This window comes from Dendropsophus ebraccatus, chromosome 1 (assembly GCF_027789765.1).
Source record: "Dendropsophus ebraccatus isolate aDenEbr1 chromosome 1, aDenEbr1.pat, whole genome shotgun sequence".
In the NCBI taxonomy this organism is placed as follows: domain Eukaryota; kingdom Metazoa; phylum Chordata; class Amphibia; order Anura; family Hylidae; genus Dendropsophus; species Dendropsophus ebraccatus.
Genome location: NC_091454.1, coordinates 233,392,042 through 233,415,223, shown reverse-complemented (window position 1 = coordinate 233,415,223; position 23,182 = coordinate 233,392,042). Strand labels below are relative to the sequence as shown.

The 23,182-nt window shown below is 46.4% G+C and overlaps 1 protein-coding gene across 1 annotated transcript in view; it reads left to right on the top strand.

The window, feature by feature from the left end:
• Nucleotides 1-23,182, top strand: part of NEURL4 (neuralized E3 ubiquitin protein ligase 4) — a 92,584-nt gene that overhangs the window by 28,237 nt on the left and 41,165 nt on the right. Inside the window, exons 4-9 of the mRNA XM_069963500.1 lie at nucleotides 1,743-2,017; nucleotides 2,109-2,220; nucleotides 3,624-3,712; nucleotides 13,041-13,113; nucleotides 22,029-22,284; nucleotides 22,363-22,544. Of these exons, the coding sequence (XP_069819601.1) occupies nucleotides 1,743-2,017; nucleotides 2,109-2,220; nucleotides 3,624-3,712; nucleotides 13,041-13,113; nucleotides 22,029-22,284; nucleotides 22,363-22,544 (987 nt within the window). The remainder of the gene's footprint in view (nucleotides 1-1,742; nucleotides 2,018-2,108; nucleotides 2,221-3,623; nucleotides 3,713-13,040; nucleotides 13,114-22,028; nucleotides 22,285-22,362; nucleotides 22,545-23,182) is intronic.

Here is a 23,182-nt window from a genome sequence, read left to right as displayed (position 1 = left end):
ACTTTACTTTAGACCTGTATGTGTGATGGCAGTGATGATGGAGAACATCCTCCTGGCTCCTCCTGTATGTGTGATGGCAGTGATGATGGAGAACATCTTCCTGGCTCCTCCTCTTCCTGTATGTGTGATGGCAGTGATGATGGAGAACATCTTCCTGGCTCCTCCTCTTCCTGTATGTGTGATGGCAGTGATGATGGAGAACATCTTCCTGGCTCCTCCTCCTGTATGTGTGATGGCAGTGATGATAGAGAACATCTTCCTGGCTCCTCCTCTTCCTGTATGTGTGATGGCAGTGATGATGGAGAACATCTTCCTGGCTCCTCCTCCTGTATGTGTGATGGCAGTGATGATGGAGAACATCTTCCTGGCTCCTCCTCCTGTATGTGTGATGGCAGTGATGATGGAGAACATCTTCCTGGCTCCTCTTCCTGTATGTGTGATGGCAGTGATGATAGAGAACATCTTCCTGGCTCCTCCTGTATGTGTGATGGCAGTGATGATGGAGAACATCTTCCTGGCTCCTCCTCTTCCTGTATGTGATGATGGAGAACATCTTCCTGGCTCCTCCTCTTCCTGTATGTGTGATGGCAGTGATGATAGAGAACATCTTCCTGCCTCCTCCTGTATGTGATGATAGAGAGCATCTTCCTGGCTCCTCCTCTTCCTGTATGTGTGATGATAGAGAGCATGTTCCTGGCTCCTCCTCTTCCTGTATGTGATGATAGGGAGCATCTTCCTTGCTCCTCCTCTTCCTGTATGTGATGATGGAGAACATCTTCCTGGCTCCTCCTCTTCCTGTATGTGATGATGGAGAACATCTTCCTGGCTCCTCCTCTTCCTGTATGTGATGATAGGGAGCATCTTCCTGCCTCCTCCTCTTCCTGTATGTGATGATGGAGAACATCTTCCTGGCTCCTCCTCTTCCTGTATGTGATGATGGAGAACATCTTCCTGGCTCCTCCTCTTCCTGTATGTGTGATGGCAGTGATGATAGAGAACATCTTCCTGCCTCCTCCTCTTCCTGTATGTGATGATAGGGAGCATCTTCCTGGCTCCTCCTCTTCCTGTATGTGATGATAGGGAGCATCTTCCTGGCTCCTCCTCTTCCTGTATGTGATGATAGGGAGCATCTTCCTGGCTCCTCCTCTTCCTGTATGTGATGATAGGGAGCATCTTCCTGGCTCCTCCTCTTCCTGTATGTGATGATAGGGAGCATCTTCCTGGCTCCTCCTCTTCCTGTATGTGATGATAGGGAACATCTTCCTGGCTCCTCCTCTTCCTGTATGTGATGATAGGGAGCATCTTCCTGGCTCCTCCTCTTCCTGTATGTGATGATAGAGAACATCTTCCTGGCTCCTCCTCTTCCTGTATGTGATGATAGGGAGCATCTTCCTGGCTCCTCCTCTTCCTGTATGTGATGATAGAGAACATCTTCCTGGCTCCTCCTCTTCCTGTATGTGATGATAGGGAGCATCTTCCTGGCCCCTCCTCTTCCTGTATGTGATGATAGAGAACATCTTCCTGGCTCCTCCTCTTCCTGTATGTGATAGGGAGCATCTTCCTGGCTCCTCCTCTTCCTGTATGTGATGATAGGGAGCATCTTCCTGGCTCCTCCTCTTCCTGTATGTGATGATAGGGAACATCTTCCTGGCTCCTCCTCTTCCTGTATGTGATGATAGGGAGCATCTTCCTGGCTCCTCCTCTTCCTGTATGTGTGATGAGCCCTTCTTCCTGGTCCTCAGGGTTTCCGAGCACAGAGCTGTCAGCCGTGGTGAGTAACGCCATCTTGTCTGCGTATCACGGTAATCTGCTGAGTGTGAGTCTAGGGTCTCCGCCCCCTGCAGTCGAGCAGTCTCCGCCCACCTCTAATGACGCTCTGTTGTTCCACGAGAAATGCGGCACGCTGATAAAGCTCAGCAACGGCAACAAGACGGCCGAGAGGCGGAGACCGCTGGATGAGTTCAACAACGGAGTGGTGATGACCAACCGGCCCCTGAAGGACAGCGAGATGTTTGAGGTGAGGGGCGGAGACAGCGCCATTTTGTGTCTGTGTGGGGGAGGCGGGCTTCTCATTGCACCCCCTGATCTGCTGCTTCACCCGTCTGCAGATCCGTATCGATAAACTGGTGGATAAATGGTCGGGATCCATAGAGATCGGGGTCACCACCCACAACCCCAACAGCCTGGAATACCCGGCCACCATGACTAACCTGCGCTCTGGTGAGTACTGCCTCATGTGACCGCCCTCCTCCTGCCTCATGTGACCGCCCTCCTCCTGCCTCATGTGACCGCCCTCCTCCTGCCTCATGTGACCGCCCTCCTCCGGCCTCATGTGACCGCCCTCCTCCTGCCTCATGTGACCGCCCTCCTCCTGCCCTATGTGACCGCCTCCTCCGCCTCATGTGACCGCCCTCCTCCTGCCTCATGTGACCGCCCTCCTCCGGCCTCATGTGACCGCCCTCCTCCGGCCTCATGTGACCGCCCTCCTCCGGCCTCATGTGACCGCCCTCCTCCGGCCTCATGTGACCGCCCTCCTCCGGCCTCATGTGACCGCCCTCCTCCGGCCTCATGTGACCGCCCTCCTCCGGCCTCATGTGACCGCCCTCCTCCGGCCTCATGTGACCGCCCTCCTCCGGTGTCTTCCATACTCACCTCACCCTCATCAGTGCTGTATCTGCCCTCCTCAAATACCTGCCCCCCACTCCTTTGAGCCCTACATTCTGTACCCTCCTCCTCCTCCTCCAGTACATTCTGTACCCTCCTCCTCCTCCTCCTCCTCCAGTACATTCTGTACCCTCCTCCTCCTCCTCCTCCAGTACATTCTGTACCCTCCTCCTCCTCCTCCAGTACATTCTGTACCCTCCTCCTCCTCCTCCTCCTCCAGTACATTCTGTACCCTCCTCCTCCTCCTCCTCCTCCAGTACATTCTGTACCCTCCTCCCCTCATCCTCCCTCCTCCAGTACATTCTGTACCCTCCTCCTCCTCCTCCTCCAGTACATTCTGTACCCTCCTCCTCCTCCTCCTCCTCCAGTACATTCTGTACCCTCCTCCTCCTCCTCCTCCTCCAGTACATTCCTGTACCCTCTCCTCCTCCTCCCTCCTCCTCCTCCTCTCCTCCTCCTCCAGTACAATTCTGTACCCTCTCCTCCTGCCTCCTCCTCCTCCTCCTCCTCTCCCTCCTCCAGTAATTCTGTACCCTCCTCCTCCTCCTCCAGTACATTCTGTACCCTCCTCCTCCTCCTCCAGTACATTCTGTACCCTCCTCCTCCTCCTCCAGTACATTCTGTACCCTCCTCCTCCTCCTCCAGTACATTCTGTACCCTCCTCCTCCTCCTCCAGTACATTCTGTACCCTCCTCCTCCTCCTCCTCCTCCAGTACATTCTGTACCCTCCTCCTCCTCCTCCAGTACATTCTGTACCCTCCTCCTCCTCCTCCTCCTCCAGTACATTCTGTACCCTCCTCCTCCTCCTCCTCTTCCTCCAGTACATTCTGTACCCTCCTCCTCCTCCTCCTCTTCCTCCAGTACATTCTGTACCCTCCTTTACCTTCTTGCTTTCTTGCCCACTTGCTTTTACCCTATTGAGTCTTCTCTAACCCTTAGAACGTCCTTTTTTTTTCCAGGCACTATCATGATGAGTGGCTGCGGTATTCTCACCAACGGGAAAGGGACCCGGCGGGAGTACTGCGAATTCAGTCTGGATGAGTTACAGGTCTGTACTAGGTATCAGGTATAGATCCCTGTGTATAGTGACTGGTGATTATAGCTGTGAGGAGATCCCTGTGTATAGTGACTGGTGATTATAGCTGTGAGGAGATCCCTGTGTATAGTGACTGGTGATTATAGCTGTGATCTGTGAGGAGATCCCTGTGTTTAGTGACTGGTGATTATAGCTGTGAGGAGATCCCTGTGTATAGTGACTGGTGATTATAGCTGTGATCTGTGAGGAGATCCCTGTGTATAGTGACTGGTGATTATAGCTGTGAGGAGATCCCTGTGTATAGTGACTGGTGATTATAGCTGTGAGGAGATGACTGTGTATAGTGACTGGTGATTATAGCTGTGATCTGTGAGGAGATCCCTGTGTATAGTGACTGGTGATTATAGCTGTGAGGAGATCCCTGTGTATAGTGACTGGTGATTATTGCTGTGAGGAGATCCCTGTGTATAGTGACTGGTGATTATAGCTGTGAGGAGATCCCTGTGTATAGTGACTGGTGATTATAGCTGTGAGGAGATCCCTGTGTATAGTGACTGGTGATTATAGCTGTGATCTGTGAGGAGATCCCTGTGTATATCTGTGAGGAGATCCCTGTGTATAGTGACTGGTGATTATAGCTGTGAGGAGATCCCGGTGTATAGTGACTGGTGATTATTGCTGTGAGGAGATCCCTGTGTATAGTGACTGGTGATTATAGCTGTGAGGAGATCCCTGTGTATAGTGACTGGTGATTATAGCTGTGAGGAGATCCCTGTGTATAGTGACTGGTGATTATAGCTGTGAGGAGATCCCTGTGTATAGTGACTGGTGATTATAGCTGTGAGGAGATGACTGTGTATAGTGACTGGTGATTATAGCTGTGATCTGTGAGGAGATCCCTGTGTATAGTGACTGGTGATTATAGCTGTGAGGAGATCCCTGTGTATAGTGACTGGTGATTATTGCTGTGAGGAGATCCCTGTGTATAGTGACTGGTGATATAGCTGTGATGAGATCCCTGTGTATAGTGACTGGTGATTATTGCTGTGAGGAGATCCCTGTGTATAGTGACTGGTGATTATAGCTGTGATCTGTGAGGAGATCCCTGTGTATAGTGACTGGTGATTATAGCTGTGAGGAGATCCCTGTGTATAGTGACTGGTGATTATAGCTGTGAGGAGATCCCGGTGTATAGTGACTGGTGATTATTGCTGTGAGGAGATCCCTGTGTATAGTGACTGGTGATTATAGTGTGAGGAGATCCCTGTGTATAGTGACTGGTGATTATAGCTGTGAGGAGATCCCTGTGTATAGTGACTGGTGATTATAGCTGTGATCTGTGAGGAGATCTCTGTGTATAGTGACTGGTGATTATAGCTGTGATCTGTGAGGAGATCCCTGTGTATAGTGACTGGTGATTATAGCTGTGAAATGTGAGGATATCCCTGTGTATAGTGACTGGTGATTATAGCTGTGATCTGTGAGGAGATCCCTGTGTATAGTGACTGGTGATTATAGCTGTGATCTGTGAGGAGATCCCTGTGTATAGTGACTGGTGATTATAGCTGTGAGGAGATCCCTGTGTATAGTGACTGGTGATTATAGCTGTGAGGAGATCCCTGTGTATAGTGACTGGTGATTATAGCTGTGAGGAGATCCCTGTGTATAGTGACTGGTGATTATAGCTGTGATGTGTGAGGAGATCCCTGTGTATAGTGACTGGTGATTATAGCTGTGAGGAGATCCTGTGTATAGTGACTGGTGATTATAGCTGTGATCTTGTGAGGAGATCCCTGGTGTATAGTGACTGGTGATTATAGCTGTGATCTGTGAGGAGATCCCTGTGTATAGTGACTGGTGATTATAGCTGTGAGGAGATCCCGTGTATAGTGACTGGTGATATTAGCTTGGTGAGGAGATCCTGTGTATAGTGACTGGTGATTATAGCTGTGATCTGTGAGGGATCCCTGTGTATAGTGACCTGGTGATTATAGCGTGATCTGTGAGGAGCTCTCTGTGTATAGTGACCTGGTGATTATAGCTGTGATTCTGTGAGGAGATCCCTGTGTATAGTGATGGTGATTATTAGCTGTGATCTGTGAGGGAGATCTCTGTGTATAGTGACTGGTGATTATAGCTTGTGAGGAGATCCTTGTGGTATAGTGACTGGTGATTATAGCTGTGAGGAGATCCTGTGTAGTGACTGGTGATTATTAGCTGTGATCTGTGAGGAGATCCTTGTGTATAGTGACTGGTGATTATAGCTGTGAGGAGATCCTGTGTATAGTGACTGGTGATTATAGCTGTGATCTGTGAGGAGATCCCTGTGTATAGTGACTGGTGATTATAGCTGTGAGGAGATCCCTGTGTATAGTGACTGGTGATTATAGCTGTGAGGAGATCCCTGTGTATAGTGACTGGTGATTATAGCTGTGAGGAGATCCCTGTGTATAGTGACTGGTGATTATAGCTGTGAGGAGATCCCTGTGTATAGTGACTGGTGATTATAGCTGTGAGGAGATCCCTGTGTATAGTGACTGGTGATTATAGCTGTGATCTGTGAGGAGATCCCTGTGTATAGTGACTGGTGATTATAGCTGTGAGGAGATCCCTGTGTATAGTGACTGGTGATTATAGCTGTGAGGAGATCCCTGTGTATAGTGACTGGTGATTATAGCTGTGAGGAGATCCCTGTGTATAGTGACTGGTGATTATAGCTGTGAGGAGATCCCTGTGTATAGTGACTGGTGATTATAGCTGTGATCTGTGAGGAGATCCCTGTGTATAGTGACTGGTGATTATAGCTGTGAGGAGATCCCTGTGTATAGTGACTGGTGATTATAGCTGTGAGGAGATCCTGTGTATAGTGACTGGTGATTATAGCTGTGAGGAGATCCCTGTGTATAGTGACTGGTGATTATAGCTGTGAGGAGATCCCTGTGTATAGTGACTGGTGATTATAGCTGTGATCTGTGAGGAGATCCCTGTGTATAGTGACTGGTGATTATTGCTGTGAGGAGATCCCTGTGTATAGTGACTGGTGATTATAGCTGTGAGGAGATCCCTGTGTATAGTGACTGGTGATTATAGCTGTGAGGAGATCCCTGTGTATAGTGACTGGTGATTATAGCTGTGATCTGTGAGGAGATCCCTGTGTATAGTGACTGGTGATTATAGCTGTGAGGAGATCCCTGTGTATAGTGACTGGTGATTATAGCTGTGATCTGTGAGGAGATCCCTGTGTATAGTGACTGGTGATTATAGCTGTGAGGAGATCCCTGTGTATAGTGACTGGTGATTATAGCTGTGAGGAGATCCCTGTGTATAGTGACTGGTGATTATAGCTGTGAGGAGATCCCTGTGTATAGTGACTGGTGATTATAGCTGTGAGGAGATCCCTGTGTATAGTGACTGGTGATTATAGCTGTGAGGAGATCCCTGTGTATAGTGACTGGTGATTATAGCTGTGAGGAGATCCCTGTGTATAGTGACTGGTGATTATAGCTGTGATCTGTGAGGAGATCCCTGTGTATAGTGACTGGTGATTATAGCTGTGAGGAGATCCCTGTGTATAGTGACTGGTGATTATAGCTGTGATCTGTGAGGAGATCCCTGTGTATAGTGACTGGTGATTATAGCTGTGATCTGTGAGGAGATCTCTGTGTATAGTGACTGGTGATTATAGCTGTGAGGAGATCCCTGTGTATAGTGACTGGTGATTATAGCTGTGAGGAGATCCCTGTGTATAGTGACTGGTGATTATAGCTGTGAGGAGATCCCTGTGTATAGTGACTGGTGATTATAGCTGTGAGGAGATCCCTGTGTATAGTGACTGGTGATTATAGCTTTAATCTGTGAGGAGATCCCTGTGTATAGTGACTGGTGATTATAGCTGTGAGGAGATCCCTGTGTATAGTGACTGGTGATTATAGCTGTGAGGAGATCCCTGTGTATAGTGACTGGTGATTATAGCTGTGAGGAGATCCCTGTGTATAGTGACTGGTGATTATAGCTGTGATCTGTGAGGAGATCCCTGTGTATAGTGACTGGTGATTATAGCTGTGAGGAGATCCCGGTGTATAGTGACTGGTGATTATAGCTGTGATCTGTGAGGAGATCCCTGTGTATAGTGACTGGTGATTATAGCTGTGAGGAGATCCCTGTGTATAGTGACTGGTGATTATAGCTGTGATCTGTGAGGAGATCCCTGTGTATAGTGACTGGTGATTATAGCTGTGAGGAGATCCCTGTGTATAGCGACTGGTGATTATAGCTGTGATCTGTGAGGAGATCTCTGTGTATAGTGACTGGTGATTATTGCTGTGAGGAGATCCCTGTGTATAGTGACTGGTGATTATAGCTGTGAGGAGATCCCTGTGTATAGCGACTGGTGATTATAGCTGTGATCTGTGAGGAGATCTCTGTGTATAGTGACTGGTGATTATAGCTGTGAGGAGATCCCTGTGTATAGTGACTGGTGATTATAGCTGTGATCTGTGAGGAGATCCCTGTGTATAGTGACTGGTGATTTATAGCTGTGATCTGTGAGGAGATCCCTGTGTATAGTGACTGGTGATTATAGCTGTGAGGAGATCCCTGTGTATAGTGACTGGTGATTATAGCTGTGAGGAGATCCCTGTGTATAGTGACTGGTGATTATAGCTGTGAGGAGATCCCTGTGTATAGTGACTGGTGATTATAGCTGTGATCTGTGAGGAGATCCCTGTGTATAGCGACTGGTGATTATAGCTGTGATCTGTGAGGAGATCCCTGTGTATAGTGACTGGTGATTATAGCTGTGATCTGTGAGGAGATCCCTGTGTATAGCGACTGGTGATTATAGCTGTGATCTGTGAGGAGATCCCTGTGTATAGCGACTGGTGATTATAGCTGTGATCTGTGAGGAGATCCCTGTGTATAGTGACTGGTGATTATAGCTGTGATCTGTGAGGAGATCCCTGTGTATAGTGACTGGTGATTATAGCTGTGATCTGTGAGGAGATCCCTGTGTATAGTGACTGGTGATTATAGCTGTGAGGAGATCCCTGTGTATAGTGACTGGTGATTATAGCTGTGATCTGTGAGGAGATCCCTGTGTATAGTGACTGGTGATTATAGCTGTGATCTGTGAGGAGATCCCTGTGTATAGTGACTGGTGATTATAGCTGTGAGGAGATCCCTGTGTATAGTGACTGGTGATTATAGCTGTGATCTGTGAGGAGATCCCTGTGTATAGTGACTGGTGATTATAGCTGTGATCTGTGAGGAGATCTCTGTGTATAGTGACTGGTGATTATAGCTGTGAGGAGATCCCTGTGTATAGTGACTGGTGATTATAGCTGTGATCTGTGAGGAGATCCCTGTGTATAGTGACTGGTGATTATAGCTGTGAGGAGATCCCTGTGTATAGTGACTGGTGATTATAGCTGTGAGGAGATCCCTGTGTATAGTGACTGGTGATTATAGCTGTGATCTGTGAGGAGATCCCTGTGTATAGTGACTGGTGATTATAGCTGTGATCTGTGAGGAGATCCCTGTGTATAGTGACTGGTGATTATAGCTGTGAGGAGATCCCTGTGTATAGTGACTGGTGATTATAGCTGTGAGGAGATCCCTGTGTATAGTGACTGGTGATTATAGCTGTGAGGAGATCCCTGTGTATAGTGACTGGTGATTATAGCTGTGAGGAGATCCCTGTGTATAGCGACTGGTGATTATAGCTGTGATCTGTGAGGAGATCCCTGTGTATAGCGACTGGTGATTATAGCTGTGATCTGTGAGGAGATCCCTGTGTATAGCGACTGGTGATTATAGCTGTGATTGGGAGATCCCTGTTGTATAGTGACTGGTGATTATAGCTGTTGAGCTGTGAGGAGATCCCTGTGTATAGTGACTGGTGATTAGAGCTGTGAGGAGATCCCTGTGTATAGTGACTGGTGATTATAGCTGTGAGGAGATCCCTGTGTATAGTGACTGGTGATTATAGCTGTGAGCTGGAGAGATCCCTGTGTATAGTGACTGGTGATTATAGCTTGTGGAGGAGATCCCTGTGTATAGTGACTGGTGATCTATAGCTGTGAGGAGAATCCCTGTGTATAGTGACTGGTGATTATAGCTGTGATCTGTGAGGAGATCCCTGTGTATAGTGACTGGTGATTATAGCTGTGAGGAGATCCCTGTGTATAGTGACTGGTGATTATTAGCTGTGATCTGTGAGGAGATCCCTGTGTATAGTGACTGGTGATATAGCTGTTGAGGAATCCCTGGTATAGGACTGGTGATTATAGCTGTGAGGAGATCCCTGTGTATAGTGACTGGTGATTATAGCTGTGAGTAGATCCCTGTGTATAGTGACTGGTGATTATAGCTGTGAGGAGATCCCTGTGTATAGTGACTGGTGATTATAGCTGTGATCTGTGAGAAGATCCCTGTGTATAGTGACTGGTGATTATAGCTGTGATCTGTGAGGAGATCCCTGTGTATAGTGACTGGTGATTATAGCTGTGATCTGTGAGGAGATCCCTGTGTATAGTGACTGGTGATTATAGCTGTGATCTGTGAGGAGATCCCTGTGTATAGTGACTGGTGATTATAGCTGTGATCTGTGAGGAGATCCCTGTGTATAGTGACTGGTGATTATAGCTGTGAGGAGATCCCTGTGTATAGTGACTGGTGATTATAGCTGTGAGGAGATCCCTGTGTATAGTGACTGGTGATTATAGCTGTGATCTGTGAGGAGATCCCTGTGTATAGTGACTGGTGATTATAGCTGTGAGGAGATCCCTGTGTATAGTGACTGGTGATTATAGCTGTGATCTGTGAGGAGATCCCTGTGTATAGTGACTGGTGATTATAGCTGTGAGGAGATCCCGGTGTATAGTGACTGGTGATTATAGCTGTGAGGAGATCCCTGTGTATAGCGACTGGTGATTATAGCTGTGATCTGTGAGGAGATCCCTGTGTATAGTGACTGGTGATTATAGCTGTGAGGAGATCCCTGTGTATAGTGACTGGTGATTATAGCTGTGAGGAGATCCCTGTGTATAGTGACTGGTGATTATAGCTGTGATCTGTGAGGAGATTCCTGTGTATAGTGACTGGTGATTATAGCTGTGATCTGTGAGGAGATCCCTGTGTATAGTGACTGGTGATTATAGCTGTGAGGAGATCCCTGTGTATAGTGACTGGTGATTATAGCTGTGAGGAGATCCCTGTGTATAGTGACTGGTGATTATAGCTGTGAGGAGATCCCTGTGTATAGTGACTGGTGATTATAGCTGTGATCTGTGAGGAGATCCCTGTGTATAGTGACTGGTGATTATAGCTGTGATCTGTGAGGAGATCCCTGTGTATAGTGACTGGTGATTATAGCTGTGATCTGTGAGGAGATCCCTGTGTATAGTGACTGGTGATTATAGCTGTGAGGAGATCCCTGTGTATAGTGACTGGTGATTATAGCTGTGAGGAGATCCTTGTGTATAGTGACTGGTGATTATAGCTGTGAGGAGATCCCTGTGTATAGTGACTGGTGATTATAGCTGTGATCTGTGAGGAGATCCCTGTGTATAGTGACTGGTGATTATAGCTGTGAGGAGATCCCTGTGTGTAGTGACTGGTGATTATAGCTGTGAGGAGATCCCTGTGTATAGTGACTGGTGATTATAGCTGTGATCTGTGAGGAGATCCCTGTGTATAGTGACTGGTGATTATAGCTGTGAGGAGATCCCTGTGTATAGTGACTGGTGATTATAGCTGTGATCTGTGAGGAGATCCCTGTGTATAGTGACTGGTGATTATAGCTGTGAGGAGATCCCTGTGTATAGTGACTGGTGATTATAGCTGTGAGGAGATCCCTGTGTATAGTGACTGGTGATTATAGCTGTGAGGAGATCCTGTGTATAGTGACTGGTGATTATAAGCTGTGATCTGTGAGGAGATTCCTGTGTATAGTGACTGGTGATTATAGCTGTGAGGAGATCCTGGTATAGTGACTGGTGATTATAGCTGTGATCTGTGAGGAGATTCCTGTGTATAGTGACTGGTGATTATAGCTGTGAGGAGATCCCTGTGTATAGTGACTGGTGATTATAGCTGTGATCTGTGAGGAGATTCCTGTGTATAGTGACTGGTGATTATAGCTGTGAGGAGATCCCTGTGTATAGTGACTGGTGATTATAGCTGTGATCTGTGAGGAGATCCCTGTGTATAGTGACTGGTGATTATAGCTGTGATCTGTGAGGAGATCCCTGTGTATAGTGACTGATGATAATAGCTGTGAGTAGATCCCTGTGTATAGTGACTGGTGATTATAGCTGTGAGGAGATCCCTGTGTATAGTGACTGGTGATTATAGCTGTGATCTGTGAGGAGATCCCTGTGTATAGTGACTGGTGATTATAGCTGTGATCTGTGAGGAGATCCCTGTGTATAGTGACTGGTGATTATAGCTGTGAGGAGATCCCTGTGTATAGTGACTGGTGATTATAGCTGTGAGGAGATCCCTGTGTATAGTGACTGGTGATTATAGCTGTGAGGAGATCCCTGTGTATAGCGACTGGTGATTATAGCTGTGATCTGTGAGGAGATCCCTGTGTATAGTGACTGGTGATTATAGCTGTGATCTGTGAGGAGATCCCTGTGTATAGTGACTGGTGATTATAGCTGTGATCTGTGAGGAGATCCCTGTGTATAGTGACTGGTGATTATAGCTGTGATCTGTGAGGAGATCCCTGTGTATAGTGACTGGTGATTATAGCTGTGATCTGTGAGGAGATCCCTGTGTATAGTGACTGATGATAATAGCTGTGAGTAGATCCCTGTGTATAGTGACTGGTGATTATAGCTGTGAGGAGATCCCTGTGTATAGTGACTGGTGATTATAGCTGTGATCTGTGAGTAGATCCCTGTGTATAGTGACTGGTGATTATAGCTGTGAGGAGATCCCTGTGTATAGTGACTGGTGATTATAGCTGTGATCTGTGAGGAGATCCCTGTGTATAGTGACTGATGATAATAGCTGTGAGTAGATCCCTGTGTATAGTGACTGGTGATTATAGCTGTGAGGAGATCCCTGTGTATAGTGACTGGTGATTATAGCTGTGAGGAGATCCCTGTGTATAGTGACTGGTGATTATAGCTGTGAGGAGATCCCTGTGTATAGTGACTGGTGATTATAGCTGTGAGGAGATCCCTGTGTATAGTGACTGGTGATTATAGCTGTGATCTGTGAGTAGATCCCTGTGTATAGTGACTGGTGATTATAGCTGTGATCTGTGAGGAGATCCCTGTGTGTAGTGACTGGGGATCCCTTATAGTATAATGTTTTCTGCTCTCGTGCTCAGGAAGGGGACCACATTGGACTGACCCGAAAATCGACTGGTGCCCTCCACTTTTACATCAATGGGATGGACCAAGGTGAGTGTGTGGTGTGCGTCTTGTGTATGTGATTTGCACTATACAGGGGTCGTGTCTCACACATGGTTCTTACCTCTTTTTTCTGTCACATGTAATAACACACACACTACACCGGGTAATAACACACACACACACACTACACCGGGTAATAACACACACACACACACACACACTACACCGGGTAACAACACACACACACACACACACACACTACACCGGGTAATAACACACACACACTACACCGGGTAATAACACACACACACTACACCGGGTAATAACACACACACACACACACTACACCGGGTAATAACACACACACACACACACACACACACACACACACACACTACACCGGGTAATAACACACACACACACTACACCGGGTAATAACACACACACACATTACACCGGGTAATAACACACACACACTACACCGGGTAATAACACACACACACACTACAGCGGGTAATAACACACACACACACACACATTACACCGGGTAATAACACACACACACACTACACCGGGTAATAACACACACACACTACACCGGGTAATAACACACACACACACATTACACCGGGTAATAACACACACACACACTACACCGGGTAATAACACACACACATTACACCGGGTAATAACACACACACACACACACACATTACACCGGGTAATAACACACACACACACATTACACCGGGTAATAACACACACACACACTACACCGGGTAATAACACACACACACACTACACCGGGTAATAACACACACACACACTACACCGGGTAATAACACACACACACACTACACCGGGTAATAACACACACACATTACATCGGGTAATAACACACACACACTACACCGGGTAATAACACACACACACATTACACCGGGTAATAACACACACACACTACACCGGGTAATAACACACACACACACACTACACCGGGTAATAACACACACACACACACACACACACACACTACACCGGGTAATAACACACACACACACACACACTACACCGGGTAATAACACACACACACATTACACCGGGTAATAACACACACACACATTACACCGGGTAATAACACACACACACACACTACACCGGGTAATAACACACACACACACTTTACACCGGGTAATAACACACACACACACTACACCGGGTAATAACACACACACACACACACTACACCGGGTAATAACACACACACACACACTACACCGGGTAATAACACACACACATTACACCGGGTAATAACACACACACACACTACACCGGGTAATAACACACACACACTACACCGGGTAATAACACACACACACACATACATACATTACATCGGGTAATAACACACACACACACACACTACACCGGGTAATAACACACACACACACTACACCGGGTAATAACACACACACACATTACACCGGGTAATAACACACATACATTACACCGGGTAATAACACACACACACACTACACCGGGTAATAACACACACACATACATTACACCGGGTAATAACACACACACACACTACACCGGGTAATAACACACACACACACTACACCGGGTAATAACACACACACACACATACATACATTACATCGGGTAATAACACACACACACACACACACACATTACACCGGGTAATAACACACACACACTACACCGGGTAATAACACACACACATTACACCGGGTAATAACACACACACACTACAACGGGTAATAACACACACACATTACACCGGGTAATAACACACACACACACTACACCGGGTAATAACACACACACACTACACCGGGTAATAACACACACACACACTACACCGGGTAATAACACACACACACACACACACACACTACACCGGGTAATAACACACACACACACTACACCGGGTAATAACACACACACACTACACCGGGTAATAACACACACACACTACACCGGGTAATAACACACACACATTACACCGGGTAATAACACACATACATTACACCGGGTAATAACACACACACACTACACCGGGTAATAACACACACACACACACATACATACATTACATCGGGTAATAACACACACACACACACATTACACCGGGTAATAACACACACACACATTACACCGGGTAATAACACACACACATTACACCGGGTAATAACACACACACACTACACCGGGTAATAACACACACACACTACACCGGGTAATAACACACACACATACATACATTACATCGGGTAATAACACACACACACACACTACACCGGGAAATAACACACACACACTACACCGGGTAATAACACACACACATTACACCGGGTAATAACACACACACACATTACACCGGGTAATAACACACACACACACTACACCGGGTAATAACACACACACACTACAACGGGTAATAACACACACACATTACACCGGGTAATAACACACACACACACACTACAACGGGTAATAACACACACACACACTACAACGGGTAATAACACACACACACTACAACGGGTAATAACACACACACACTACAACGGGTAATAACACACACACACACTACAACGGGTAATAACACACACACACTACAACGGGTAATAACACACACACACTACAACGGGTAATAACACACACACACATTACACCGGGTAATAACACACACACACACACACACATTACACCGGGTAATAACACACACACACACACTACAACGGGTAATAACACACACACATTACACCGGGTAATAACACACACACACACACACACACACATTACACCGGGTAATAACACACACACACACACACACATTACACCGTGTAATAACACACACACACACACATTACAACGTGTAATAACACACACACACACACACACATTACACCGGATAATAACACACACACACACACACACATTACACCGGGTAATAACACACACACACACACACACACATTACACCGGGTAATAACACACACACACACATTACACCGGGTAATAACTAACACACACATTACACCGGGTAATAACTAACACACACACATTACACCGGGTAATAACACACACACACACACACACACACACACACATTACACCCGGTAATAACACACACACACACACACACACACACACATTACACCGGGTAATAACACACACACACACACACACACATTACATCGGGTAATAACACACACACACACATACATTACACCGGGTAATAACACACACACACACACACACACACACATTACACGGGTAATAACACACACACATTACACCGGGTAATAACACACACACACATTACACCGGGTAATAACACACACACACACATACATTACACCGGGTAATAACACACACACACACACATACATTACATCGGGTAATAACACACACACACACACACACACACACTACACCGGGTAATAACACACACACACACACATTACACCGGGTAATAACACACACACACACATTACACCGGGTAATAACACACACACACATTACACCGGGTAATAACACACACACACACATTACACCGGGTAATAACACACACACACACACATTACACCGGGTAATAACACACACACACATTACACCGGGTAATAACACACACACACATTACACCGGGTAATAACACACACACACACACACATTACACCGGGTAATAACACACACACACACACACACACATTACACCGGGTAATAACACACACACACACATTACACCGGGTAATAACACACACACACACACATTACACCGGGTAATAACACACACACACATTACACCGGGTAATAACACACACACAAGCACACACATTACACCGGGTAATAACACACACACACATTACACCGGGTAATAACACACACACAAGCACACACATTACACCGGGTAATAACACACACACACGTTACACCGGGTAATAACACACACACATTACACCGGGTAATAACACACACACACACACACACACACATACATTACACCGGGTAATAACACACAGACACACACACACTACACCGGGTAATAACACACACACACACACGTTACACCGGGTAATAACACACACACACACATTACACCGGGTAATAACACACACACACACACACACATTACACCGGGTAATAACACACACACACACATTACATCGGGTAATAACAGACACACACACACACACACACACACACACATTACATCGGGTAATAACACACACACACATTACACCGGGTAATAACACACACATTACACCGGGTAATAACACACACACACACATTACACCGGGTAATAACACACACACACTACACCGGGTAATAACACACACACACACACGTTACACCGGGTAATAACACACACACACACACATTACACCGGGTAATAACACACACACACACACATTACACCGGGTAATAACACACACACACACACACACACACACACACACACACACACACACATACATTACACCGGGTAATAACACACACACACATTACACCGGGTAATAACACACACACACACACACACACACACACACACACACACACACACACATTACACCGGGTAATAACACACACACACACACACATTACACCGGGTAATAACACACACACACACACACATTACACCGGGTAATAACACACACACACACATTACACCGGGTAATAACACACACACACACACTACACCGGGTAATAACACACACACACTACACCGGGTAATAACACACACACACACTACACCGGGTAATAACACACACACACACATTACACCGGGTAATAACACACACACACATTACACCGGGTAATAACACACACACACATTACGCCGGGTAATAACACACACACATTACACCGAGTAATAACACACACACACACATTACACCGGGTAATAACACACACACACATTACGCCGGGTAATAACACACACACACACACACATACATTACACCGGGTAATAACACACAGACACACACACACACTACACTGGGTAATAACACACACACACACCGGGTAATAACACACACACACATTACACCGGGTAATAACACACACACACACGTTACATCGGGTAATAACACACACACACACACACATTACATCGGGTAATAACACACACACATTACACCGGGTAATAACACACACACACACACACACACACATTACACCGGGTAATAACACACACACACACACACATTACACCGGGTAATAACACACACACACACACACACACACACACACACATTACACCGGGTAATAACACACACACACACACACACACACACACACACACACATTACAGCGGGTAATAACACACACACACACACATTACACCGGGTAATAACACACACACACATTACACCGGGTAATAACACACACACATTACACCGGGTAATAACACACACACACACACATTACACCGGGTAATAACACACACACACATTACACCGGGTAATAACACACACACACACATTACACCGGGTAATAACTAACACACACATTACACCGGGTAATAACTAACACACACACATTACACCGGGTAATAACACACACACACACACACACACACACACATTACATCCGGTAATAACACACACACACACACACACACATTACACCGGGTAATAACACACACACACACATTACATCGGGTAATAACACACACACACACACACACATTACACCGGGTAATAACACACACACACACACACAAACATTACACCGGGTAATAACACACACACATTACACCGGGTAATAACACACACACACACACATTACACCGGGTAATAACACACACACACACATACATTACACCGGGTAATAACACACACACACACACACATTACACCGGGTAATAACACACACACACATTACACCGAGTAATAACACACACACACACACATAACACCGAGTAATAACACACACACACACACATTACAGCGGGTAATAACACACACACACATTACACCGGGTAATAACACGCACACACATTACACCGGGTAATAACACACACACACACATTACATCGGGTAATAACACACACACACACACACACACATTACACCGGGTAATAACACACACACACACACATTACACGGGTAATAACACACACACATTACACCGGGTAATAACACACACACACACACACACATTACACCGGGTAATAACACACACACACACATACATTACACCGGGTAATAACACACACACACACACACACACACACACACACACACATTACACCGGGTAATAACACACACACACACACATTACACCGAGTAATAACACACACACACACATTACACCGAGTAATAACACACACACACACACATTACAGCGGGTAATAACACACACACACATTACACCGGGTAATAACACACACACATTACACCGGGTAATAACACACACACACTACACCGGGTAATAACACACACACACACTACACCGGGTAATAACACGCACACACATTACACCGGGTAATGACACACACACATTACACCGGGTAATAACACACACACACACACACACACATTATACCGGGTAATAACACACACACACACACACATTACACCGGGTAATAACACACACACACACAAGCACACACATTACACCGGGTAATAACACACACACACACACAAGCACACACATTACACCGGGTAATAACACACACACACATTACACCGGGTAATAACACACACACATTACACCGGGTAATAACACACACACACATTATATCGGGTAATAACACACACACACACTACACCGGGTAATAACACACACACATTACACCGGGTAATAACACACACACACTACACCGGGTAATAACACACACACACACATTACACCGGGTAATAACACACACACACATTACGCCGGGTAATAACACACACACATTACACCGGGTAATAACACACACACACACATTACACCGGGTAATAACACACACACACACATTACACCGGGTAATAACACACACACACATTACGCCGGGTAATAACACACACACACACACACACACACATACATTACACCGGGTAATAACACACAGACACACACACACACTACACTGGGTAATAACACACACACACACCGGGTAATAACACACACACACATTACACCGGGTAATAACACACACACACACGTTACATCGGGTAATAACACACACACACACACACATTACATCGGGTAATAACACACACACATTACACCGGGTAATAACACACACACACACACACACACACATTACACCGGGTAATAACACACACACACACACATTACACCGGGTAATAACACACACACACACACACACATTACACCGGGTAATAACACACACACACACACACACACACACACACACACACACACACACACACATTACAGCGGGTAATAACACACACACACACACATTACACCGGGTAATAACACACACACACATTACACCGGGTAATAACACACACACATTACACCGGGTAATAACACACACACACACACATTACACCGGGTAATAACACACACACACATTACACCGGGTAATAACACACACACATTACACCGGGTAATAACTAACACACACATTACACCGGGTAATAACTAACACACACACATTACACCGGGTAATAACACACACACACACACACACACACATTACATCCGGTAATAACACACACACACACACACACACACACACATTACACCGGGTAATAACACACACACACACATTACATCGGGTAATAACACACACACACACACATTACACCGGGTAATAACACACACACACACACACACACACACACACACACACACAAACATTACACCGGGTAATAACACACACACATTACACCGGGTAATAACACACACACACACACATTACACCGGGTAATAACACACACACACACATACATTACACCGGGTAATAACACACACACACACACACACACATTACACCGGGTAATAACACACACACACATTACACCGAGTAATAACACACACACACACACATTACACCGAGTAATAACACACACACACACACATTACAGCGGGTAATAACACACACACACATTACACCGGGTAATAACACGCACACACATTACACCGGGTAATAACACACACACACACATTACATCGGGTAATAACACACACACACACACACACACACATTACACCGGGTAATAACACACACACACACACATTACACGGGTAATAACACACACACATTACACCGGGTAATAACACACACACACACACATTACACCGGGTAATAACACACACACACACACATACATTACACCGGGTAATAACACACACACACACACACACACACACACACATTACACCGGGTAATAACACACACACACACATTACACCGAGTAATAACACACACACACACACATTACAGCGGGTAATAACACACACACACATTACACCGGGTAATAACACGCACACACATTACACCGGGTAATGACACACACACACACACACACATTATACCGGGTAATAACACACACACACACACATTACACCGGGTAATAACACACACACACACAAGCACACACATTACACCGGGTAATAACACACACACACACACAAGCACACACATTACACCGGGTAATAACACACACACACATTACACCGGGTAATAACACACACACACATTACACCGGGTAATAACACACACACATTACACCGGGTAATAACACACACACACACACACATTATATCGGGTAATAACACACACACACACACACACATTACACCGGGTAATAACACACACACACACAAGCACACACATTACACCGGGTAATAACACACACACAAGCACACACATTACACCGGGTAATAACACACACACTACACCGTGTAATGACACACACACATGGTTGTGCAGGCTGTGTCTCTGTGGTTGATAGTTCCTCTTCCCCCAGGTGTTGCGTCATGTCAGACCCCTCCGGTGGTGTACGGCGTCGTTGACCTCTACGGGATGGCTGTGAAAGTGACGATTGTTCACAACCACAATCATGCAGATCGGCTGCGGAGGAATAACGCCATTCTCAGGGCCCGTTCACCGGATGCCGGACGGCAGAACTCACAGACCCCCGACCCCGGGCAGCTTCTCTTTCACACAAACTGTGGTCAGAAAGCGTCAATTATCAATGGGGGCCGCACCGCCCTCCGGCCACAGTACGTACAGTCCGCCATCTTGTGGCCCTTCTCCTGCTGCTCCAGGGCTCCTCATGTCTTGGCTCTCTTTCATTCCAGTGCCACCGACGACTTCAACCATGGCGTGGTCCTAAGCAACCGTCCGCTACATAACAACGAGGTGTTCCAGGTGCGGATAGACAAAATGGTGGATAAGTGGGCGGGGTCAATTGAGATTGGCGTCACCACCCATAACCCAGCGTATTTACAGCTGCCGTCCACCATGACCAACCTGCGGTCAGGTAAGGTCCCACCTGCTTTCTCTGGTGACCAGGTCAGGGCCCCACTTAAAGGGGCTGTCCACTTTATTACTAGTGACACTAATGAGAAATTTTTCAGACCTGAGCAGAAGGAGAGAGTGTAGAGCTGTGTGTGAGGGTCGTGTACAGGCCGGGTAGGAGCCCTTGTCTAATTACTGCCAGGATATCACCTGGTGTGACACCTGAGAGAGTTACTTTACCTGGGTGGTATAAAAATTAGGGAATCACCTGTGGGGGGACAGTATAACCTAGTGTGTGTGTGTGCGCGCGTGCGCACGTCAGGTCACATGATATCTATCACCTATTTATCTGTGTGTGTCTCAGGTCACATGGGGTGTGTGTGTGTCTCAGGTCACATGGGGTGTGTGTGTGTCTCAGGTCACATGGGGTGTGTGTGTGTCTCAGGTCACATGGGGTGTGTGTGTGTCTCAGGTCACATGGGGTGTGTGTGTGTCTCAGGTCACATGGGGTGTGTGTGTGTCTCAGGTCACATGGGGTGTGTGTGTGTCTCAGGTCACATGGGGTGTGTGTGTGTCTCAGGTCACATGGGGTGTGTGTGTGTCTCAGGTCACATGGGGTGTGTGTGTGTCTCAGGTCACATGGGGTGTGTGTGTGTGTCG